The sequence below is a fragment of the Pelobates fuscus genome, chromosome 7 (assembly GCF_036172605.1).
Source record: "Pelobates fuscus isolate aPelFus1 chromosome 7, aPelFus1.pri, whole genome shotgun sequence".
Taxonomy (NCBI): Eukaryota; Metazoa; Chordata; class Amphibia; order Anura; family Pelobatidae; genus Pelobates; species Pelobates fuscus.
In genome coordinates, this window is record NC_086323.1 from 143,801,927 (window position 1) to 143,828,095 (window position 26,169).

Consider the following 26,169-nt stretch of genomic DNA (forward strand, 5'->3'; position numbering starts at 1 on the left):
CCTTGCCGAACTGTAGAACTAACATCTAAAGAGAATTTATTACATTTGATTGTGCATTTTAACTATTAAACTGATGGCATAAACAAACGTTTGTTCCACCATAATTTAAGGGTGTCTCCCATATCACATATTTTTAATTAACTTTAATACCCAACACAAAAGTGTGAATACAATTTTAAAAATGGGATGGACAGAAAAATAACTCAAAACAGGTTAATCTATCAGTCCTGATTTGTCAATGCCTTATATGTCCGGGATCTAAATACATTTTTGGCAGTTAACGTTAACACTTTACAAACACCCCATCTAGCACTATGCTTACAGTAATGCTATCCGTATACCTACACAAATCTTATACTTAACCGTGCACTCTTACCCTAGCAATAAGCCTTTGCATAAATCTATCGTAACACTAACTCTAGCCATACCCAACTTTTACCCCTAAATCCAACTATAACTCCATCACTAACCCCAACCTTAAGGGAAATTTCTGCTAATATCAATTCTGATTTTAGAAAAAGGGTTTCCTAGTTGCATCTAGTGACTGTTTTCATAATAACACTCAATGTAAATATGACTGGATCTGGATTCTAAGTGGATTAAACTGTGATTGGTGCCAAGCAGCAGGCAAAGCACAGCGCCGATCACCAAAGACAGCGGACAGGCAGGGAGACCCTGGAGGCTCTCCCTGAAGCAGCCTGAGGGATCTCAGCTGTAATGCAATGAATGCATTTATAGGGTTAAAAGGACTGCTGATTTCCAGCGATGCAGAGCTCAACAAAAAGTTTGATTTAAACCTTGGACTCTATGGTGTAAGCAAGTGTCTAACACTAAAACTGTAGTACGTGTCAGTACAACCAAAACGCATTAAAATCCATTATAGTTATGACATACTGACACAACCTTATGTCCTTTAAGTGTTAAGATATGGTACATATAATTGAAAGCAGAGATTGATAGATTAAAGAACCATGAATCTGTGAGAAATCATCACTTTTATAAATTCACCAAGGAACTCCCTCGGCTGTCAAACAGCCAGGGAGTATTCCTTCCCTACTTCCGTTAGCTCCCCTGAGCTAACGAAAGTGGCAGGCACACTATTTGAGTGTGCCTGCTTCCCAGACCTCAGACCAGCTCAACAGCTTCATCCCTGCACATGCGACCGGGAGCGCACGTGTGCTTGAACAGCCACGCATGCATGGTCTGATATACGTGCACTCAACATTATGCACGAGCCGATGTGCACGTGCACGTTGGGACCAAGTCAGAGGCTTCTTATTGATTATTTCCTTGTGAAGAGACTGAAAGTCTCTTCCAGGGGGAAAGGGAGAGGGGCTTACAAAGGCTGCAGTCATAAGAACTGCAGCTATTGTAAGCTATTTTAAATTATATTCCCAATGAACACATACATGAAAATATGCATGTATGTATTCATTGAGGGTATATCTACTAAACTGTTTTTTGGTGGGGGTTTGGAAGTATGGAGTGGTCCTTTAACCCCTTAAGGACCAAACTTCTGGAATAAAAGGGAATCATGACATGTCATGTGTCCTTAAGGGGTTAAATATATATTAGGCTCAAAAGACACGAGAAACATAAGTCAATACAAAAATACTCAGGGATTCTTTTGAGCTACCTTAGAAACACCACCAACAGTGAAGTTATATCCTTTAAAATCAGATGTCCCCTTTTTCCCATACTGGCAGAAATATAAACCTGGCATCTCCACCACCCAGACATACACATTTGATTTTACATACATTTAATGTAAAACAAATTGACTCTACACTGACACGGAGTTTATTCAAACTATTCATAGCGTTAATATGCACTCCTGAATCCTAATAGTAAACATGCATTTTCAACAAAAACAGTATCTCAACAACCCGTCCTTTTTAAAGACATTTGATAAAAACAATGATCTACTAAATAAATAAATACATTCTATTAAGGGCCATCAGACGTTCTTCTATTGGTGATGTGTAGAATAGAACAAGATATATAAAAAATAATTTTAAAAACAGACAATAAGACTGCTAACTTTTTAATCAGTGTTCCAGAACCATTTCACCAAAATGTAGATTCATTTCTACAAATCTAAAAAGGGAACCATTAAAATTAAATAAAAAAAAAAATACCATTTGTCAATGCCTGTTCATAAGCTAAATATTCATCAGTCCCTTTAAAAGTCCCTCTAATTTTCACCTGATACGAACTTACTTTTTGAAGAAATGCCCATTCACCTCGAACTGTTGCCGTAACATAACCTTGCCGCGGTACTCTATTACTAGGGTGTTGGGTGCCAAGTCCCTTGCTGCCCGCAGGATTTTGCGATGTTTCTGCACACGAGCAACTCTTCCCAGCTGAAACTACAAAAATGGTAGACCAGATTATGCCAAAAAAACAACTTTGAGAAGAGATTTAAAAAATAAATAAATAAATAAATGTGATCCAAGGGTTAATTTTTTTGTGCCGTGTTATCTGCAGCTTTGTTTGCATCATCAAATAAACTATATCATGATTATCTGGTCAGCAATTTATTTTGCTCATCAGAAAAAAAAATAAAAAAATTATTATAGTAAAGATTTGCATCAAACTAACCTGGACTCACTATGGGCATGGTGGGTCATTCTGCATCATCTGGCATTTTCAATGCTGCAATTCCTCTCCCCTGCACAGTGGAATGCTGGGCTCGTATCATCTCAACTGAGAAAATACCTGATCTTTCTGTTAGCAGCACATGCTCTCGGCTTCTTTAAACACCAGATTAAAATGCCATAACATCTATTTAGAGTCTCTAATCATGTAATCCATTCAGGTGTCTATTGAGCCAATATAAGTAGGTGAGGGTGCTTTTTTTTTTTTAATGGTTTTTGCTAGAGGGTATTTTAGGGCAGCAATGCTATAGTGACAAAGGGAGGGGCATTCCAACAAACAGACAGAGCAATGACTGACCTATAGGAATAGATCTCTGAGAGGTCTACCTGTGGATCATTTCTTCCCCAATTTTAAAGCAATTTTAATACATTTGACAAGGGCTGCACTCAACAGAACCTTATTTCCAAGGTCCCAGCAACATCTGGTATATTAGATGTCAATGGGTTACAAATAAATTGTACCATGAACATCCAGGTAAAAATAACTTATTAGTCCAATACTATATATTCTGGTTTTTCTCTTGTAACACAAAATATTGGAATAAACGGTAAACATGTACATATGAATACACAGTAAATCCAATTCTTACCTGCATCTGGGAGCCAACCACTGTATTGTTACAGTTCAGCTCAGACTTCTTAATGATTTCCAGACCAGCAGCTTTACCAATCAGCTCCTTGCAGGAGCGCACATGCCGTTCCAGAAGGCTTTGCACGTCTGCACTGTACTGATTGGTAAAGGCCTCCTCGTATTGGTCAGTCCATAGTCTGATCCGATTCTCCCAGCCCTCTGTGGTGTTTTCATCCAATGTCTGTGCATCTGAAGTAGAGTTCTGTAATTACGAAGATAAAAATAAAAATAAGAAAAATACACTAACAGCAGTTTCTCACATGCAACGAAGTGAAGACAACACACAGGCACGTAGCAAACAAAGAAAAAAAAGACCATAAGACACAGAAAACTAAGGATTTTAATTCCATTCGTTGCTAATTTTATCTTGTTCTGTTTTTTTTTTTTAAATAGAGAGATCTGGGAACAAAATGTATTGTAAAAAAAAAAAAAAGGAAGTGCACAAAAAAAATAAAAAAAATAATAATTAAATCATCTAGTAAAATTCTGGTTTTCAGGAATAGAAATATATAGTACAAAACAAATCAAAACCCACAAAGGAGCATCACTCACATAGGTAGTGATTAGCAGTGTCTTTGTTAGTGATAAACCTTTGTATGTCTTTGTTAAGGTTTTTTTTTTTTTTTTATTAATGTTGGTGCAACTGAACTGCTCTATAAATTTCTAGGTTTTTGAAGGTTGCTTAAAACCATAATTTCACTTTATTAAAGATGTTTTAAATTTAGATTTATTCATCATTTTTAAGGTTTTTGTTTTGTCACTATATTTAAATGGTTGCTGAACATATTACTGTAATATACATTTTGCACATTTATATATTAGATTTTGTGCCCGAACCTTATTTTATTTTTTACAATAATTTGTTCTTATCTGCAACATTTATATGCAAGCTATTGCTGATTTAGATCACTTGACTGTTCTCTGATTACACCGAATTTAGCATGTTTACTGCAGTGAAAGGATATAGAGGCATTTCTACATAAGCATGCATGTCCAGCACTTTAAAATGAGCAGTTCCCTAAATGCCAAAATATTGCCATAATGAAAAACTTTAAAGATGGAAAACTCCTCTAAAAAGTTCTCACCTTCATCCGTAAGGACTTGCGAGAGCCTTCACGAAAAGCCTGTACGAACAATGGGAAAAAAAGCAATGAAACCAGGGAGTACTTTCAAGCTCCCAACCCTCAAGTATCCCGTTGCTTCTCATTTTATCAATAACTTGAACTGCTTGAGAACATGCTTTCCCTATATCGCTGTGCCACTCCTCTACATTTTGCTGACACTGAATGCTGCTGTGCCACTCTCTTGCATTCAGCTGACTACAAATGCAGGCGCTCAGCAGGAAGCACGCTGACAGTGGACGCTTCTCTGCCATCAATGCAGGTGTGGAATGCTGCCATTCCGCTATATTTATGCCCACATGGAAGTCTGCTCATAAGTAGGCTAAGCCTGTGTCTCAATTTGACGGGAGTCATTAAGCTAGGTCACAACTTATCCCTACCTAGCCCTTCTTTGTCCTAATTTCCTTGACCTCTCGTGATCTCAGTTAACCGGAAGGATGTTCTAGTGTTTGGAGTGTTTTCTGGTTTTGTCTGGACTGTGTATTTGACTACTCTTATCTCTAGAATCCTAGACCCTGGCTCAGTGTACTCTAATAACCTACTCTATTAAATCCTTGACCTTGGTCTGTTTCTCGTTATATTTGTTTTACAGTCTCTAAGCTATAATCTATATACCTTAAGCAGGGCCACTCAAAGGTCCGGTAATAATCTGATTGCCTCTTTTTTTGCATGTTGTAGTAGTAACCTTGACTCATGCCTTGCTAACCAACAGTTTGCAAATTCAGTTTTCAATAAATCTGCCTCTTTGAAGAAACCTGGACCTACTTTCTACTAAATTGGGTTTTGCCAACCTAATCTTTGATGCACCTTGTTTCACTGTGAGAGTGCGGTATCCTTTATGTTTGGCTAGCCAAGACTTATATAGAATCTATAGGAAGACCAATACCTGTAAGCACTTTATTAACGGTATATCAATAACTCTTATATAAGTAAAATCAACTTAAGGAATTATATTTCAGCAACATACAGATGTATCAAAGAATAGACATCCTATGATTTATGGTCAGATGATTACTTTAGTATGTGTGCTTGATAGTTTGCTTCTACCACGACATGCAAAGCTAACAAATTACTGCAATGGTTGGCCAAAGGTTTGTCTTTTAATTGATCAGGACAGAAACATCACTCTACCTTAATTTTCTTGGCTTTTGGAGCATTACGTGCTTTCTCTGTATTCTTTTTCCTCTTTTTTGGTTTGCTTCTCTGGACCCTGTTGACAGTGAGAGTAATGCTGGTTGGCGTGTGTTGCGTGGCGGTGTAGAGCACAGTAGATGGAGACAGCTCCTCGTCCCAGCTCTCAGTGGCGCTGCTTTCGCCCCCTGCACGGATAACAGAGATAAGAGTTCTATGAACCTCAATCTAACAATCACTCAAATCCAGAACAAAATGTTAGTCTTGTTGCATGAATGAACAGGAGAACAACCGGTCTGAAGCAAGTGCACAAAAATATACAAAATTAAGACTGTCAAATGTACCTATGTGGACATCAACGGTCCTCCTCACATTACTAAGTTTAAATATAATGCCTGTCTATAGCTTTCTGGCTGCTGAAGTATGACTTTCATAAGCCAGTTCCCAAACAAATGAGATGGCCATACAGCTCCTGACATTTAAGCAATTAAAGCAAAGGTAGTTAAATAGTTTGATTCCTGTCACAGAACAACTAGAATTTGACAGTTAACATTTTACATTTTACCGTCCCAAAAAAATGTGACAAATGCAATAATGTGTTTGTTTTTTTTTTTTTAAATGACACACGTAGAATATACTAAATCTTGATTGCTTGGAAAAACAGCCATTTTTGAAAATAGTTTCACACATAACACAATGTATAAAATGTGAATCTTTGTGGCAAAACCCTGAGATCAATTTAATAACTGATCACCAGAAGGTAAAGAAAAACATCAAGAAAAAGGAAACTCAAAAGGCTGGAAAGCGGGGGGGGAGGGGAGGAAAAGACACTCCCGTATCCCACTGCCGAGCCTCCAGAGTATAGAGGTCACCTGGACTGGTTAAAAGGGGGTAACCCTGGAAATTGTAGAAAAAAGGAAGAAAAAAACCCAAAAAGGGATGTCTTATATAAAGACCGCCCAGAGGGTAAATACCCAGTCCAATCTCAACGGTAGTGTAGTTGCCAAAAAATAAAAAAGCCTTTATGGAAATCTATTAAAAACCTGGGTTATCAGTGATGGACAGAATAGTATAGGGAGAAATATGTATGGTAGGAACAGGGCTAATCAAGAGCCTAATAGCCAAAAGGAACCCTCACAAAAAACAGAGAGGGGATAGAAGGCAATATGTACCCCCATACATAACTCCGGTAACAAAGCAGTAGGAGAGAACAGGGAAAGGGAGAAACACACACTCCCAACCAAACAGTAATGCTATGCTAATACCCTATCTCCTATAAAACACCTTCGTGGGTGTTCTAATCTAAATGCTGTCATAACATCTGAAGCCCCAGGTTACACACACATGCTAGAAAAACATAAATGAAAAAGGTGCTCAGAGCAAAGTGCTCAAAGAGTATTAAAAACACAGAAGAACGGGGGCGGAGCCTAGCTGCCAAGCAGGTTGGACGTGCCAAAACCCAGCTCCTGCAATATCTGCCTGATTTTGAGGGGAAAACCCCGTAAACCTGGCACGGATCCACTCTAAAGGGGCACAATTGAACGGGGATTCTCGGGGTGCACCTCTGGACACCCTAATCGACGACCTACCCACCCGAGACCCCAAGTTGCGGTGACCGAAGCCTACGGAATGGCTGGCAGAGGGGAGACGGCCGCTTACCTTTCCTCCTACCTGTACCACGACCACCTCGACGCTCAATCATCCTACCCCCCCCCCCCCCCCCCCCCGGGACCGGTGGGGGATATCCCGGTCCTCGCCGCGAGCCCAGACTGAGCCTATACACAGCGTGGGGGCATCAGGGCCGGCGACACGAGGCCCATCGAAAATGGCGGCGGAGTATTCACGGCTGCAGCAAACTCAGCTTACAGCACCTGAGCAGAGCTCCGACTGCGGCACAGACCTCATGCAGCGTCTGGATGCACTATTCCACGATTTCTGGGTGAAGCTCCAGCACCGCGCACAGCGTGCCAAGGCAAAACGACAAGATCCCTTGACCCCAAGAAAGAGGAGCTATGGGCAGCCGGGCGAGAGGGGAACTCCCTCGGACACAGCACCGGACCAAAAGCTGATACTCACCTACCCCAGCCCACACGGGCTGAAGGCCAAACGGGCCTCGACCCGCAGGCGTCAGAAAAATGGGCGGAAACACAAGCGGCAATCAACCTACAGACCTTCCGCCAACCCCACGAGGGGGAGACACTCGGGCAAGGTATGCTACCGAGTCTCAGGCCAGAAGACGCAGGCCTACACACCAGCCTGGGGTAGGAGGGACCCCGCCAGAGCGGCAGCATCTCCTCAGGACCAGCCAGAGAACCTCAGCCGCATTCCCACAGAAGGAATAGGATGAATGGTGATTCCCCACAATCTCTCCTCTGACCCGCATACGCTAACCCACGGGTCCAGATGCAAGTGCCGGTGTCTGTGACCGCTGCATACCAGTTTGAACTCATGTGCTGATGAATGCTTTATGCCAACCATTGAATATCTTATTTACGCTTGTTTATATTAGCCTTCCATCAGTCAAGCTTAGAACGCTAGAGGTTTAATTTTATCACTGCAGAATCACACTGTTAATTGTATCGCATTTGCATGTATAGACTTTAAGATTGATTATATAATATCCGTTAAGCGCATAGTGAGTCGCAAGAGTCAGAATGTCACTCAGATTTACTGCCTAGTCAGCCTCTTCAGTAACGATTCTTCTTCTTTTTTTTTTTTTTTTCCTTCTATTTTTGTGTCTGAATTTAAGATTGAGCATGTTTGAGCCTGTATACCAGAAAACCGATACATCTCTGGGCTTGCCTGGGAAGCTTACCCACCTATATAAGCTTAGTATTCACACACCGAGGCTACTTACCTGCAGGGTTTAAACATTAAGACATGAGTTTCTTCTATAAGCTCGGTCGTAAGCATCTAGCTCCCTATGATGGGTCGCCTCTAAGCTTAACCTAAATTACTACTGTAACCATGCTTCACTGCAATAGCCTGTGTAACTTACCAGCAATATAAGCTTGTACAACTCGTGTTATTACTACACTTTAAGTCGCTGCTGTAATGCTTTAACTACTTCTGCCTACTTATATTATATTATTATAAAATTGTGCCTGTAAATCAAAACCCCGCATGTTTAGCGAGGGAAATGCCTGAGGAATGCTGTCGGGGCACCTCAAGACTGTTTGTACCAACTCATCGCACTGCAAAAATAAAAAATGTAATAAAAAAAAAAAAAAACACAGAAGAACCCTGGGTTCTTCTGTGTTTTTAATACTCTTTGAGCACTTTGCTCTGAGCACCTTTTTCATTTATGATTAGAACACCCACGAAGGTGTTTTATAGGAGATAGGGTATTAGCATAGCACTACTGTTTGGTTGGGAGTGTGTGTTTCTCCCTTTCCCTGTTCTCTCCTACTGCTTTGTTACCAGAGTTATGTATGGGGGTACATATTGCCTTCTATACCCTCTCTGTTTTTTTGTGAGGGTTCCTTTTGGCTATTAGGCTCTTGATTAGCCCTGTTCCTACCATACATATTTCTCCCTATACTATTCTGTCCATCACTGATAACCCAGGTCTTTAATAGATTTCAATAAAGGCTTTTTATTTTTTGGCAACTACACTACTGTTGAGATTGGACTGGGTATTTACCCTCTGGGCGGTCTTTATATAAAGACATCCCTTTTGGGGTTTTTTTTCTTCCTTTTTTAAAGAAAAACATCATAATCAGCAAAGTACAGTGAATTAAATCAAACCGGTCTACAATGTCTTTACTGGACACCTAAAACACACAAACCACTTATATTTGAGCTCTTTAAGCCCTTAAGGACCAAGCTTCTGGAATAAAAGGGAATCATGACATGTCACACATGTCATGTGTCCTTAAGGAGTTAATGTAAAACACTGCCGTTTAGTAAATAAGGCAAGGTTTACATTAGAGGGTTAAACACACCTCTAATGGCTGTCGTCTTGACAGTCACTAGAGGCGCTTCCGCTGTGAAAACCGACTCAAATTTAGGATCTCACAGCTATCTTCAATTTCATTGGCATAGTGCTTTTTTGAGGAGCAATGGATTGGACTTTTGAAAACACAGACGTGACATTGTGGGAGGCAGATCGATCAGTTGCAGGGATTTGCAAATACGATCCTTTATTCCAGTTGTTATTAAGATTTGGGGAGCAGTGGGGGCTGCATCTAAATAAAGAGAACACTATAGGGTTAGGAAAACAGATTTGTATTTTTAATGCTCTAGTGTTCTTTTAATGCACTAATTTAAGGATTTAAAGGGACACTATAGTCACCAGAACAACTACATCTTATTGAATTTGTTCTGGTGAGTAGAATCATTACCTTCAGGCTTTTTGCTGTAAACACTGTCTTTTCAGAGAAAATGCAGTGTTTACATTACAGCCTAGTGATAACTTCACTGGCCACTCCTCAGATGGCTGTTAGAGATCCTTCCTGGGTCATGGCTGCCTAAAATGCATCCAAACATTCAGTATCTCCTCCCTCTGTATGCAGACACTGAACTTTCCTCATAGAGATGCACAGATTCAATTCATCTCTATGAGGAGATGCCGATTGGTCAGGGCTGTGTTTTGTGCTGGCTCTGCCCCTGATCTGCCTCTGTCAGTCTCAGCCAATCCTATGGGGAAGCATTGTGATTGGATCAGGCTACCACTTCTGATGATGTCAGCAGGCAGTGGGCAGGTCTACAGCAAACATGGACAAAGCCTGCAGCTGCAGACTTGAATACAAGTAAGATTTTACTATTTTAGGGAGGCAAGAGGGGACCAGGGTGGCTAGATCGTGGTTTTAACACTATAGAGTCATGAATACATGTTTGTGTTGCTGACCCTATAGTACTCCTTTGAACACATTTGCAATATTAATTCCATTCCAACTAGAGAACACTAAATACATTACACGCCAACAGTTTAGTTTGCATACCTGACACATTGTCTTGCTTCCTTCGATTAAGCTGGATCACTTTTCCTCTGTTCACACCCCTATGACATGCAAAAGAAAATAATCGTGTAATTATGGAATGCTTTACTGCTGTACATGTGTACTCTTTGCATTGGACAAAATAAAATGCATTTGACCTGAATTCACTGATTCTCAAGCTAGTCTTCTAGAAACTATCAGGGAGATTAATCAACACAAAAACAGGTAATATTCTGGGCCAAAGTGCTATGTAAAACAATGAAATTTCTCTATGGAAACAAATAGAATGTCTGACACCATATGGCACATTGTACCCAAAATAGCACCTGTTTTACCTTGATTAATCCCCTCAAGTGCTATAGCCCTCTGACAACTTGAGATGCTAAAGGAGGACTGGGGAATTAAACATCAACAATTCAAGTGACCTACTATAAACTGTACAGTACAAACATCCCAATATTGAAAATAAATAAATAAATAAAATAAAAAAAACATAACCTTGGGATCTGGTAATATTTACAATGTAGGACAGATGCAATATTAGGATAGCTATCCATCATCTTCTTAAATATAAATATATATATATATATATATATATATATATATATATATATATATATATATATATATATATATATATATATATATATATATATATATATATATAGTTACAATTTAAAAATCAATAAACTATATATAAATTCAGGAACTGTTTAACACCAATTGGCCCAGATGAGATAAAAAGTATATGAATGCAAGTAGCTGATCAAACATCTCTACATCTATAGATTCCTGACTCACCTGCACTTCTCACACTTGATGAATATCCCGTCCTGGGAAAGACTACACTGGCACCAACTGGGAATCTGCTCTACCTCTGAAGAGCTCTCGCTATCCCCAGAGTTTTCTTCCTCGTCCGGCGAGTGAATGCCATTAGGTGCTGATGCTCTTGGTATAATAGCCTGGACAGGTGGTGATGCAGGGGGTGTGGGTGGTGGAGGGGCGCCATAGTTATGATCCTGTAAATGGTAGCAACAAGGTTGACATCTAAAAACGCACTAAGCAAATAATAAAATAACCCTTCCACATTCAAAAACAAAAAGAAAAATAATACACCAGTTGCATTAAACCATATCAATGCAGGGATTATGGTGCCCAGAACCTTCTCGCCTTTAAGTGGTAAACTATTTTTGAACAGTTTTCCACTGAGGTGGTGACCCCCGTGCTGATCATGCTTCTCCTCTGGAGCTATCAGATGTTACTCTCAACCCATCACTGGCTGCCTGTTGCAAGCAATGCATTAAATGTACGTATGAATTTGAAGCATTAATCATTTTAGGCAGCCATTGATAGGATAGAGGGTCAGCTGACACACTCCGTCTGTCTCTTCAGCTCAAGCAAATGCTTCTACATTTATCAGGCAGTTCTAGAGAAGAAGCCTGTGGTTTAGGGACAGAGGTGTTTTGTACAAACATCTAGCACAGAAGTAGTTAAATATATCACAAAATAAACAATTAAAAATACTGAAACGATCCAGAGCTCTAGTGTTCTGTCAGCCAAATGAAAGATTGGAAATTTTGAATAGGAGATATCATTGTATACACCAATGCATGCCAGATCAAAGAGCATTTGTGTAATGCATCATACTTACTGCATATGGCAGACCCCTGTAACTGTGGCTCTGTGTGCCATGGTAGTTGTGGGCTGCATAGACTGTCTTCCCACTGACAGCTGGGCTGGCTTCCACTGATTCAGGACTAAAGAAAAAAGGAGGATAATAAAATCATTAAAGACAAAAAAAATGTAATGTTAACATACCAATTTGTTTTGGTCAAATATCTGGTAAGCACCATACTACGTTGTGTCAGAATTGTAAAAATTATGGGAATGACAAGTTCCCAAATTAATATATAATAATATCTGGTAACCACTAGGTGGCAATCTCTGAGTTAGGCTGAATTGACACAGCCCTTTATACTGTGGAGATTAGATTTGTGAAATGCACTTCTGGTGATGTACGTGATCATACTAAAAAGGCTTATTTTTTTATTTATATATTTATTTGTTGGTTTTTTTTTTTATCCATTTTTCCAGCAAAGGTCCTAAAAGAGAATAAGTATTATCTTGACCAAGAGAAGGTTAAGGCATAAGGTGAATCTGTAATTGATTAGTAGAGCTTAAAGTTTAGAATAATGGAGGCACAACACAAATTAATAGGTTGAACGCAATTCGTAAAATGTTTTGTGCTTTGTTGTTTTATTTTTAATAGTTATCTGACAAAAAAAAGCAACAATTCAAGCACCATAACCACTAAACACTAGTTATGGGGACCAGCTTTGCTCTACAGAGCTATAATCATCCTCTCATTCTGGATGGGGCAGATACTACCTGGGTCATGTCACTGATGGTCTCATATCTTATGCTGCTGCGCCTTTTTTTGGACCATGACACGCTCCAGGCACAATAATCACTGTAGCAAGAGGTCTTTCTTTAAATTAAAGGAACACTGAAACTATTAAGTTTGGCTAGGAGTTTGCATCAAATAAATGCAACATTTCTAACCTGCTGTTTACAGTTAAAAGAAATAAAAAATATTTGTATACTTATTTTCCCTGAAGCGTGTCATGGTCCAAAAAAAGGTTGGGAGTAGCCAACCAACATTTTCTGAATGACAACAGATTCACGTTATTTCAGAGCCACTGGAATAGCTTCAAGCACTCAAGAAATGTTGAGATTGTCTCTAGTTCTACACCCTGGGACATACTTGGCATGTGATTATTCAACTCAGTTGTAACAAGTATGACATCCAGGAAAGAAAGAACAATGAAAGTTCGTAAAGAAGAGAATTGAGCATGGGGCACTGAAGGTATAGTGCATCTACAGGTAAACCAACACAATCAGCCAAGGGAGCAGCATTTTAAAATAAGCTGGTGGAGTGTTGAGCAAACTTAGATTCCATTTTAGAAGAAAAAAAAAAGAGGGGGGGGGGGCGGGGGGTTTGAAAAAGATTAGCAGTGTGTGGCAACAGTATGTGTGCTGTTAGTGAAGTAGATAAGTTTGGCAGCAGCATTCACAACAGATTGGAGTGGGAAAGTCCAATTTGCAAGAGTAATTATTTTTCTGTGTTCCGATTACTTTTTGCTTTAGATTTTTCATCTTTAACATAGAAGATAAGAGCTTAGAAATGCTAATTCTTAATTTTTGCTTTTTATTGTACAGATTTTTTGAGTATAGAAGAGGGGGAGTTGTTGGGATGTTTATAGAAATACACAATATACAGTTGTTTTGATATAACAAAAAACTCTCGAGAGGAGCTCTGCCTGGAGTGAACATTGTCGAATTTCAGGCAAACTCCTAAACTAGGTTAAGTAACAACTCAATCTTGAAGTTAAAGGGAAACTATAGTGCCAGGAAAAGTTTCCCTTCTGTCCCTCGGCGCAGGCTCTGGTACCCCTTCGCTCCCCCCCTTCCCCCCCTTCCCCCCTCCCCCCCTCCCCCGTTGTCTCCAAGCGCGGGAGACCTAATGCGAATGCATGACAATGGCTGTGCTCGCATTAGGATTTCCCCATACCCCATAAGAAAAAATATTATACAATGCTTTCCTATGGGGTTTTGGGTGACTATGGACAACGCCATGCATATCGCGAGGACGTCCAGTATCAGGCAGTCAAAAATCGCCTAACGTACCAGAAGTCCCTCTACTGGATGCCTGGTAGACAACCGCTAGAGGTGGAGTTAACCAAAGAAACTAATTATTGCAGTTTCTTAAAAACTGCAATAATTACCTTTGCAGGGTTAAGGGGCTTGGGACACTGCATCCAGACCACTTCAATGTGCCCATAGTGTCCCTTTAATAGGAGTCACTTCAACCAGTTGGAATAACTTCTAGAGAAACACCGTTTGTATAAAATAAAAATGACAGGTAAATTATCATATTGGCTTTTATACAGGCTATATAATCTTGAAGATTGATAGAATACAGAGGTAAAACTAGAAACATCTGGATGACATTTAGCCCCTATTTTGGTTCTATGGCACACTCACTCTGATCCGGCGGCCATGTCTGAGTAGGATGTATCTGGTGTGGTGACTCCCAGAGGGATTACAATGCTCATGACGTCCGGCACTGCGGTCGGAGAGAATCACGGGGTCGGAATTGCAGCGACTGACCACACCGAGGGCGGGGAGCCGCAGAGCGACGAGAGACACTTCACGGACATGAGGAAACCTGCAGGACACAAAAAATAAACACAGAAAAAGAAATTAAATAAGGTTGACTCCTGTTTTTGTAGTTTTCAGCTTAACTACAGAAAAACACAAAACTTTTTTTGAAGAATTTAAAGAAAATAAATAACACCCCAACAGAATTTGACTTGCTTTTGTGAATCATGTAAAATTATGCATGCTTTATTTACGTACAAATGATGGCTTGGAAAGTAGCTCCCATCCATTTTACTAATTTTAGCTGCTTATTAAAAGCTACCAGTTAGCATATATAGGTTTCCTTTACAGCCAGGCATTTTAAGATTTTGATGTCCAAATATCACTTGCACTAAGACTAATGTAGAAGAAGCAATTCTAATGCAAAATGCTCAATGTGAAGTACTGGTTTGTATTTTCTATGGTGATTGCTGCAGACAGAACATATTCTCGCAAACTACTCTTTGTACCTTTCTTCCTTAGTGTAGAATTCTAAAACAGAGCTAGACTCAAAAGCTAGTGGGTTTCAGCTCTATTGGCTTTATAGAAAACAAATACTTCATTGTGAAGTTGAAGACTAACATGAAACTATACAATAAAGTACAAACAATACAGTGATCAACTGGATGGATTTAAAAAAAAAAAAAAAAAAGAGGAAAAAAAGTAAGGCAGAAATGTTTTAAAACATTATTTGGATTGTGTAAGTACCCCATGAGCTCTTGTAGAACAATGCAAGAATAAGTATGTCTTACACGACTCAGGGTTTTATTTATACAGCTTTTACCTGCAGCAGAACAATATAACAATTTGTAACTCGAGGAGCAGAGTTCAAGCTTACATCAAGAATTCCTAAAAGAGGGAGTAGCTGCTCAGAACTGGGAGGAAGCTGGTTTGGTTGCCATCATAAATCTGCAAACTACCTTGCCCACAGGAACCTGGGCATTATTGCTCTTCCTGGACACGTTTGCTAGCCTTTTCCATGGTAAATCAAGATGTATGTAGAATCCAACCTCAAAACATACTGCAACCACACATTCACCAAATTCTGACAGCTCACAGCTTGTTTCTTAAAAAGACACTCGTGCTCAGAATGTTTGAGGTATTTTTGAGTTAATGCAGGGTAAGGACAGAATAGGGATAGTGTTAGGGAGCAACTCCTTTGGCCTGTAGTGATCAGATGATTTAATGCAATTCTTTTGTCATACAGCTGTTTGTGAAAAGCCAAATTAGCCAGCAGATTATAACAGGTACGTGAACTGGAGCCAAATGGTAGTGCAAACATTCACAAAATAACTACATGTGCCTTTTCTGAACATCAGATTGAGTTTCTCTTAGCAAACTTGCATTTGAAAGTGCACTGCCTATTGTTACCCAGCTAGAGGTCGTGTCACTAGATATAAGGATTGTTCCATTCGCAGGCCTACTAATAATAGAAAAGCTTTATTTGGGTACACTTCTGAGCACCAGTAACCTTCTTTCAGGTTATGTTTAAATATTTGTGGACACAGAAGTCAGTTTTCTTACTGCCTGTGTCTACCTGGACTCTACAAATGAAAATCACACTGAGCTGTACACTGGCTGCAGTTTAAAACCGCTCTGTCACTGGCTGTGGTCTTTGCATCATTTGCAAAGACCCCTGACGTTGACTACTCCGCTGGGTGCCAATTGGTCGTGGGGTGCACAGGAAGGTGAAATTTATTTACCTGAAAATGTCCCTTGTAACCACTGGCATGGTCTTCATGTCGGTCCTCTTCTGCTCATGGTGCTTCATCTGCCAGGAGCTCACGTATGTGGGAGACTACATAACTGAAGTCTATGGAGGATTCCGCTTGATCCTCTATAGACAGAGTCTTTTCCCCTACAGCCATCACTGGTGACAGCTGGAGGAAATGACAAAACTTGACCACTTTTGAAAAATACTAAGACAAAGCAGCCCTTATTTATGTGACATAGCCCTTTTAACAAACAACCCCTATGATAGCAAGACAGTACAGTATATCTAGTACTCCCATTTAACATATATATTCAACAATTCTGTTGTAGTAAAGGTTCAGCAGAGTTACATATAATGTTTATCACCAGAGCACATGATAATTTCACAATTCAGGAAGGTCAACATAAAAGTGCGTTTTGATTTAATAATGAACGGGCATTCTAATAAGGGCATGTCATTCTATAACAAAATTTAGCAATTTAACTAATTTCCTCGTTTTAGAGACAGGATTCAGAGGTAGGATGGGGTGTGAGTGGGGAGGGGGAATAAGGCCATACTTTAAACTACAATTCTTTTTTGAAACACTACTAAAATTCAGTTTTCATAACAAATACTCCCACCTCCAAGTAAGACAAACACAGCAATCATTAACTAGTCAACTGACAATGGAATTCAATAGGAAAATAAGAGCAAAATAGTGCAGATACAGAGAAGACATAATAGGGAAATACTCCAACATACAGTCCCCGGCTGGCCTATGTCACCTAAATTCTGAAAATGTGATACTCAATGAGTAGCTGAATAAACAAACACCACTAAGAATCTTTAATTATTTAGATATTAAAAATAAAAAAAATAAAAGCCAGATCTCCACAACATACACACAACTGCTCAAAACGACAAGGACCCGACCACCAGGGTACGTCATAGCATGGGAAAGGGATCTGGGACCACCCACAGATCCTACAGACTGGAACGCTATATGGGAAGCCACAGCGACAGTAACAATATGTGTAACACATAAAGAACAGGCATACAAAACCATGATGCGCTGGTACCACACACCACTAAAACACAAACAAATGGGACTCTCCACATCAGATAGATGCTGGAAGGGGTGCGGCCAACAAGGAACGTACTATCACATGTGGTGGGAATGCCCATACATCGCACAAATCTGGACTGACATAGTGGCCCTGGCCTCAAGAGTCCTACACGACACCATCCCAAGGGACCCGTGGCTGTGGCTACTATCCAAACCACTAGAGGGCACACCACGAGCTCATAACAAACTACTGGCCAAACTAGCCTTAGCCACTAGGAGAGCCATAGCCTCCCACTGGGGTGCACCCACAACCCCATCACTCACCGACATAAAAAAAAAAATGAACGAAGCCAGATCCATGGACAATCTATCAGCACTCATTCATGACACCGTAACTCACTGTGATAAAATATGGGACCTGTGGCTCATGGAACCTACCACCGCCATTTAGGGGATATACCTATAGTTATTAAAAAATTAAACATTAGACAGTAAGACTAGTCAACTCGCTCCCCTACTTTTGTACAATCATACGACCTGGTTGTTCTTGAATGTAGACCCACATTTTGAGTCAACACTAACAAACTACACAACCTACAGGTCAGGGACGCCTATCCCTCCCCCCCCCCCCCCCCCCCGACGACCCCACAGGAGACTCCAAAGTTGGGAGCCCCCGAAGTACACCCCACTCTCGAAATGGGCTTCACCCCCCAACATCCTTTACGTTTTATTTACTGTTCCTGGTACCGCAACAAGGAAATCTAACTGTATATATAAGCTTGTTCATACTTACTGTTGTTTTTTGTTCGCTCAAAATGTTTAAAAAATTGTCTGGACAGAGCCCCTAGCGAAAACATAACGCTGCAACACCAGATAACTACTCTACTAATATATGCCTCTCAGTATTACAATGTTTTTTTTCTTTTTGAAATGGTTATACCTTGGCTTTTGCATAAGCCCACACAATACCTTTTGTGCAACATTCATGTCCATGTGAACTTTGTCAAATGTACAACGAAGAATATATATGAAAAAAAAAAAAAAAAAAATCTCGGCAAGACACCATGGATTTAAAGGCACTCACTATTGTAACAAGATGTTTGATGGACTTTCCTGCAGTTGACCGTTCCTTCGACCACTTGCTTATTTAAGTACCATATCATTACGACATGCCCTTATATTGATGTACATTTGTATTGTATTTCACTACTGTTATGCTTTTTGGTGCCTTGCCTTGCAACAAATAAAGAATTTAAAAAAAAAAAAAAAAAAAAAAATAAACCAATAACTGGCCCAAAGTTCAATATAACCACAATTAGGCACAAATAATATCTCTACGTTTCACTAAAAGATTAATTATTATTTTTTTAATTATTTATTTATTTGTGCATGGTAAAACAACGTTACAGGCAATGCCACAACAGCATATGTCTGCTTAATGAACAACATTCAAGAACAGAGTTGGCATCTGTGGACAGTACACATTTTATGTTTTTATGTTAGGATGTGCAGATGTGGTGTTCGACTCTTTAACCCCTTGTGGTAGTGCTCGTGATGTGTTCCTCATGTGTGTTAAGCCACATAGGGGATCTCCCTTTGCCGGTTACCGACATAGAAGTACGGGGTGGAGGGTACGTCTGATGGCTGGCGGGGAGGGGGGGGGGTTATTCCTCAGAGGTAGGGCATGTGGAAGTGGTATCAGTCTAGCTGTGATCTCAGGGTACGATGCTTCTAGCCGTAGGTCTGTGATACACCTTGTTGGCTGGTGTGAGAACCGAGGTGTGTGTGTGTGTGTGTGTAAATGTCTGCTAGGTGTTTGCGGTGCCTTGCTAGGAGGAAGTTAGTGTCAGCTAGGAGAGTAAGGTACGAGATTGGTGCACTCAATGCGGCTTGCAGCGGAAATATAAAATTAAAAGCAATATAAACGGTAAAAGAGTAAATTATAGTCTCAAACTTTGCAATTTAAAGTCCATCTCGAGTTGTGGAGCAGGTTGTCCCCTGGAGCTGGTTGACTGCTGGTACTTCAAGTGGTGCCATTGGTAGGCGGTGTTCCTTGGTGCATTCTAGGGGTGAACTCTCGAATGTTAGCAGGGTTTATCAGGGACAGTCCTGGTTTGTTTATCGGTGGCATTCGCAATATACCTGTTGCTGACAAGATGGACTCCAGCTCCTTGTGGTCTTTAGCCTTATGGGTGGTCCCTTCGTGGGTGAAGGATACCGCACGTGGTGTTCCCCAGCGGTATGAAATCCCCTTATCGCGGAGGTTCTGCAGGAGTGGTTGCATTGACTTTCGCCAGGTAAGGGTGTTCTTAGTGAGGTCTGGAAATATTTTCAGTTCGGTGCCTTCGAACATCAAAGGGGTTTTCCCTTTTAATGCAGCCAGGAGGGAGGTCTTGTCTGCTAGCGTCTGGAACCTTACTATAAGGTCCGCCGTCGCGGATGCCGGGGCTCTAACTGGTTTCGGCAGTCGGAAGAGCCCGTCCAGTTTTATGGCTTTGACCTGTTTCGCAGGTAGCAGGATTCCGAGGAGACGTCGAGCACAGTGGGGTAGTTCAGTGAGGTCGACAGTTTCCGGTATCCCTCGGATTTTTACATTGTACCGTCTCCTCGGGTCCTCTAAGGCATCCAGTCGATCTGTGGTGGCGCCTTGCTGTGTCTCCAGGTCTGTCACCCGTTGTTCAATCTTGGTGAGTCTGGAGTCATGGGTGTTCATGCAAGCCTCTAAGTGGGTGATTTTGGCCGTTGCTCTCTCCATTGCCTCCTTGTAGTAGGCCATGTCTGCCCCTAGATCCTTCCTTAGCTCCGCAAGCATTTTTTTTTAATTGCTCTGCCGTGACCGGGTCACTTGTTTTCGTGGGTTCAGTGCTGCGGGTAGGTGTGTGCTGGAAGGAGGCTCCCTCCATGAGGTCCGTGGCGAAATCCTCAGAGGAGTAAGAGGAGAAGTCGTCCATGAGCGCCATTTTAGACCATGCGGCCTGCTGCGTGTTCCGCAACATGTCTCCTATGTCTGTTCTGGGGACCTTTGTCGGCCTTTGCCTTTTTTGTTTTCCGGCCCATTTTCTGCTGGTATACTGCAGCGTTCTTTGCCGGGACTTTTGGGTTCAGGTTAACCCACAAATGGTTATTTTAGGTCGGTAGTAGGACGGAGCTCCAGGAGATGCGACTGCTCCGTTGCGCTGCTGGCTCCGCCCCCCACTAAAAGATTAATTTAATCTTAAATGGTATGTTGAAGATAAAATTATGCATACAAAAATACATAAATGTGAGAGTTTTCCTTTAGGTACTGTTGCTGTTAAATTTTTGATCTCATCAGCACACAAACGTTGTCACTACATTGATCTGACCAAAAACCATCATTTATTCACTGTTCTAATATTTTCTGGGACAGTACAAGGCAGCTTTTAGCAATAAAACCCCAAATAAAACAGATGGCATTTCCAAGTAGAATATAAATTTAAAACATTATACAAAATCCACGTTTTAGAAACTCCAGAAAATATGGCATTTAATTAAGCAGCAATAACAGTTTAACAAAACAGATATATCAAATGTAGGATAGAAACATAGAATGTGACGGCAGATAAGAACCATTCGGCCCATCTAGTCTGCCCAATATTTCGAAATACTTTTAATTAGTCCCTGGCCTTATCTTAAGTCTAGGATAGTCTTATGCCTATTCCACGCATGCTTGAACTTCCTCACTGTGTTAACCTCTACCACTTCAGCTGGAAGGCAATTCCATGCATCCACTATCCTCTCAGTAAAGTAATACTTCCTGATATTTTTAAAGCTTTGCCCCTCTAATTTAAGGCTATGTCTTCTTGTTGTGGTAGTTTTTCTTCTTTTAAATATAGTCTCCTCCTTTACTGTGTTGATTCCCTTTATGTATTTAAATGGTTCTATGATTGGCCTAAAATGTACATGAACACAAGTGATTTGATAGGCAGAGATATCCTTTAACTTTTGTCACCAATCAAGAACCAGTGCAAGGACTGTGCTAAGAGTTCTGGGAGGAAATTGGACAGCCGCATCTGTAGTTCTTAAAGGGACACTATAGTCATCATAACAACTACATCTTATTGAATTTGTTCTGGTGAGTAGAATCATTACCTTCAGGCTTTTTGCTGTAAACACTGTATTTTCAGAGAAACTGCAGTGTTTACATTACAGCCTAGTGATAACTTCACTGGCCACTCCTCAGATGGCTGTTAGAGATCCTTCCTGGGTCATGGCTGCCAAAAATGCATCCAAACATTCAGTGTCTCCTCCCTCTGCATGCAGACACTGAACTTTCCTCATAGAGATTCATTGATTCAATTCATCTCTATGAGGAGATGCTGATTGGTCAGGGCTGTGTTTGAATCATGCTGGCTCTGCCTCTGTCAGTCTCAGCCAATCCTGTGGGGAAGCACTGTGATTGGATCAGGCTACCACTTCTGATTAGGTCAGCAGACTGCTTGTTTTTTGAGGCAAACAGCATGCATAGTCACAGCTTCTGGCTTGAATACAGTAAGATTTTGCTATATTTATGGAGGCATGAGGTGCCATGGGGTCAAAATGGTGGTTTTAACACTAAAGGGTCAGAAATAAATGTTTGTGTTCCTGACTCTATAGTGATCCTTTAACTGTATTAAATAATAAATAACAAGCAGTGCAAAAAAATATGAATTCACATAGTCTGCTTTTCAGCATGTCTTGAAATTCAGAAGGATAGAAACTTAAAATGTCTTCATATAGTTATGCTTACTCACGAATGAAGCAATTTACAGAAGCTCTGTACGGTACACTGTGATGATACATAGGACAGCCAATAGGCATAGCTGCAGAGATTGTTGCAAATTGCTGAAGCTTCAAAGAACATATTAGAGGGAAACTGGGCAAGAGAGCTCCTTTCATTATGTAAACCTGAAACAGGTTCAATAACCGTTTAAAGAAATTGCAAAGTTTATAGGAAACAAAAAGCCAAACCATCAGTGAGTTTAGAGAAAATATAAATGGAAAGGAAAAAATATAAACAATTTAAGCATTTAAACTCCCCACGCTTCTGATATATGCATTTCTGATTTGAGATAGCGCGCAGGTAACTTTTTTGGCCTTGTTTGTTTATTCTTTGGGGTCCAGAACTATAGCTCATGTAGCTGGCTAGAGTGACAGGAGTTTAGGCGAAAGTGATAAAATGTGTTTAACAACTTGCATGGTAGCACTGAATAGTACTCAAAAGGTGATGATCTCTATTCACATTGAACAAGAGGTAAGAAGGGGGTTTTAGTGTTTATTGGAGTGAATTAAAAAGCAACTGTGACATAAAAACAAGCAGGTAATGTGTGGAGCAATAAATGAATTCTCGAATCTTGGCTACCCGAGTTGTAGGTAAGATCCTGGTCCCACAAGACTGCAAAGTAAAAAGACTGAAAAAGAACCTCAGCACTTGGCAAAATATGGCGCAGTGTTGGTTTATTCAGTCATTGCAGAGAGTCAAGGTTTTCACACAATAGGTGTCTTTCTCACGATGGTGGCTTCAGAAAGACACCCAGCGTGTCACAATGCTGCCAGTCCACAAACAAAAACATACCAGCCCTTCTTTAAAAACGGAACGTGCAATAAATACTATGCAATGAAAAGGTCAAGAAAAATCTCTGTATTCTTACTTTACAAGCTCTCTAATAGCAAAAATATTAAGCAGGTTTTGATGCACCTGTGTTATAGTGTTAGAGGCACCTTAGCTGAGAAACTCTACTTTAGTTAATGTAGGGGCTTCATGCCCCAGTTAGCATGCAGCATTAATATCCCTGCTTTAGAATTGACAACTATATAAAAAATTAAAAAAATTAAAAAAACAGAGCACAGTCTCTTTAAAAGAATTGTTTTTTTGTTTGTTTGTTTTCATGCACAGTCTGTAGCAGTGAAGGCTGACCTTGGAGCTGCAGTTTTTTCAGCACTCCATTTGTCTGAAGGCTGACTTAGCATCTTGGGATGGGAAATTCAGATCAAAAATATGCAGTGTGGAGCAGGAGATCACTGGTATAGTTTATAGAAAATGGGGGTGGATCCTGGCACATGCATCCAGTCTTAGTACATATATATCAAAATATTCTGCAATAAACCTGCTTGTCATATATAACAAAAATGAAAAAAATAATAAAAACATTTGTATACACACACACACACACACACACATATACATACACACACATATATATACATACATACATACATACACACAAACATACATGTATATAAAATTAGCCGCAGTAGTCCAGTAGACAAGATGCAAAAAATAAATGTATTGCAGAATGCCAAGAATTATTATTATGTTTTTTTTTTTTTTTATTAACTTTCCCCTTCTTCAATTAAATGATAAAAGTTAATACGAAATCAGACTTTCTGCTGACAATACCAAAAAATCATGGTTGATAGCTTTTGATACTTGTATTTTAATAGCGTTGATACTTGTATTTACCAAGGACGATGGGATGTTAACTTCACTGTGCATTTAGGGGCCCTGCAGAACCATAACAGCCTGTGCCCTTTGCATATGCTATAATGCAAGGAGGTCCCATATTCCAGTTCCGAGATTGCTTAAACTGCAGCAATCTGCAACAAATTACTGTAGCTATATGCTCACTCTTCGCTTATCAATGGAAGAAACCAAATATCTGTACATTCTGCATGTTCTACAGGTGCTACAGATATCTGCTAAGGCAACAGACCCATTCAATTTATCGAATGAATGGAAATACTGTCTAATGTAGAAATTGGCTGATAACAGTTTTCCAGAGCAAAGGCCAATTTTCTGTCAGCTTTTGGGCTGATTGTTGATAGCTGGTGCCAATATTCTGTACTTTTAAAGTTTTGAAAAAGCCACACAATTAGACCAAGCATGTACAGCTCTGTTACCGATTGAAATAAGACTGCTGTCAGCAATCGCACTCCTATTATTCTCAGTCATCCAGGACATTACAGTAGATTACTCACTGTACATACAGCATAGAGCAGGACAGCCCTGGCATAGAGCCTTACTGGCTGGCAGCTGGAGAGTATGTTATTGATTATCGTAGTAAATTACAGACCAGTACAGATCAGAAATATACTGAATATCTGCTTTAATAATTGGAGGAACTGATAATCGGTCTATCCCTAGTCTTATGTTAAACGTGTCCCAGAAGTCCTCACTGGTTAGGGATTTACATCATATGCTCAGTTTCACTGAATACAGAGCATGCCAAGTGGCTGAGCCGTGTCCAGATCTAGGCCGTCTCAAATCCTGGGAATTGCAGCAAATACAGGAACTTCTCAAGTAAGAATGTTTTCTGGGGTCTTCTCCAACCATTCCCATTACAGGGTTAAAGAACCTAGCCCCTCACCAAAAACATTTCACTACCTTCTTTACCAGAGACAGCTAATTGACGCCCAGCCAGTCCAAAGAGAGAATAATCTACAACAGCTGCAGTGCCAAAGGTTAACCACTTATGTCCTATCCATTAAAAAAAAACCTCACAACCTGCATAGCATAATACAAAGATATTGCCGTCTCCTTGAATATGCACCAAAAACACTTGCTCCCTCGCTGTATTGATTTCCCCTCCTCTCCTTATGTCCACAGCTGGCATTCTGCAGTAAGGCTCCAAGCAGTAGCAAGGCAGGCACGTCCTAACCTCCCAGCTACTTCTAAATCAATAGTGAGATTTGCAGCACTGCTGTAAGCCCGCGCTAATGGCAGACAGGCTGGACTGCCTCCTTTATCTTGTCCCCAGGAGGTGTTGGAGATTTATCAGACACCTCCGTGTGGCAAGAGATGCTACTGACCCTAACATTTTCCCACATAGACTTCACTCCATCAGTTCTGCTCAATTAGCCAGAATATTTCATTCCACCACAGACGGGGGGGGGGGGGGAGGAAAAACAAAAAAACACATACAAGGGTTCTACAAATACAGGCAAATACATTGTTGATTTCTGTCAAAAACACTAGTTACACTATTACCTGTATACTGGCCTGTGGCTGTGAAGTCCCAGTAATCTATTTTCTCACGGTCTTCCGGAGATCTGTGGGGGAATAAAATAATGGAATGTTGAACGTCAAATATTAGGAAGCACACATTCTCATAAATTTATCACATATATTGGGGTGTGGGAGATATACACATACATACTTTCCATTCATGCTATCTGCATCCCATTTTGAAAAATTAAGTCAATAGGTGATTTAATTAGTTAAATCTTGTTAAAATACCTAACACAGATTATTATATTATCCTGAGGGAGGAGATACCTGGCATTAAAGGAGTTAACTTCAGGCATCACAAGTATGGCTTGGATTTGAGCATGTAAAGATGCAACTCCAGAAATGCCGTCACACCCTCTTTTCCAGCTGCTGCTGGCAAGACATAGGCAAACGGCCTCAATCTCATCTTCCAACCGAGTGTAGAAATATATATTTTTTTAAAAACAATGTGGCGTATAGTGCCTACAAACATGCATTCATACATTCATCGTTTGGGGGAGAATATAGACGGTCAGAATTGAAGAATGTGTAACAGCAGGAGGAAAGAGTGATAAGCTTTAAACAGGGCTGAAAGGACTACCGCAACACTTGATATTTTGGGGAGAAGGAGAAAGGCTTAAGGTTATCCAAATATATTTGATATGATTTAATAAAAATAATTTTACCTCCTAAAGGGCAGTAATAAAACTCCCCAGCAAGAATACAGCGGCATGGTTATTTTTATA

General features: G+C 40.3%; 1 protein-coding gene across 1 annotated transcript in view; it reads right to left on the reverse strand.

Annotated features, from left to right (window-relative positions):
• SETD5 (SET domain containing 5) overlaps positions 1-26,169 on the reverse strand; it is a 93,013-nt gene that overhangs the window by 24,023 nt on the left and 42,821 nt on the right. The window contains exons 2-10 of the mRNA XM_063426740.1: positions 25,424-25,485; positions 14,525-14,708; positions 12,132-12,237; positions 11,282-11,499; positions 10,484-10,542; positions 5,541-5,728; positions 4,374-4,412; positions 3,248-3,490; positions 2,221-2,369 (exon numbers count right to left, since the gene is read on the reverse strand). Of these exons, the coding sequence (XP_063282810.1) occupies positions 2,221-2,369; positions 3,248-3,490; positions 4,374-4,412; positions 5,541-5,728; positions 10,484-10,542; positions 11,282-11,499; positions 12,132-12,237; positions 14,525-14,595 (1,073 nt within the window). The 5' untranslated portion in view covers positions 14,596-14,708; positions 25,424-25,485. The remainder of the gene's footprint in view (positions 1-2,220; positions 2,370-3,247; positions 3,491-4,373; positions 4,413-5,540; positions 5,729-10,483; positions 10,543-11,281; positions 11,500-12,131; positions 12,238-14,524; positions 14,709-25,423; positions 25,486-26,169) is intronic.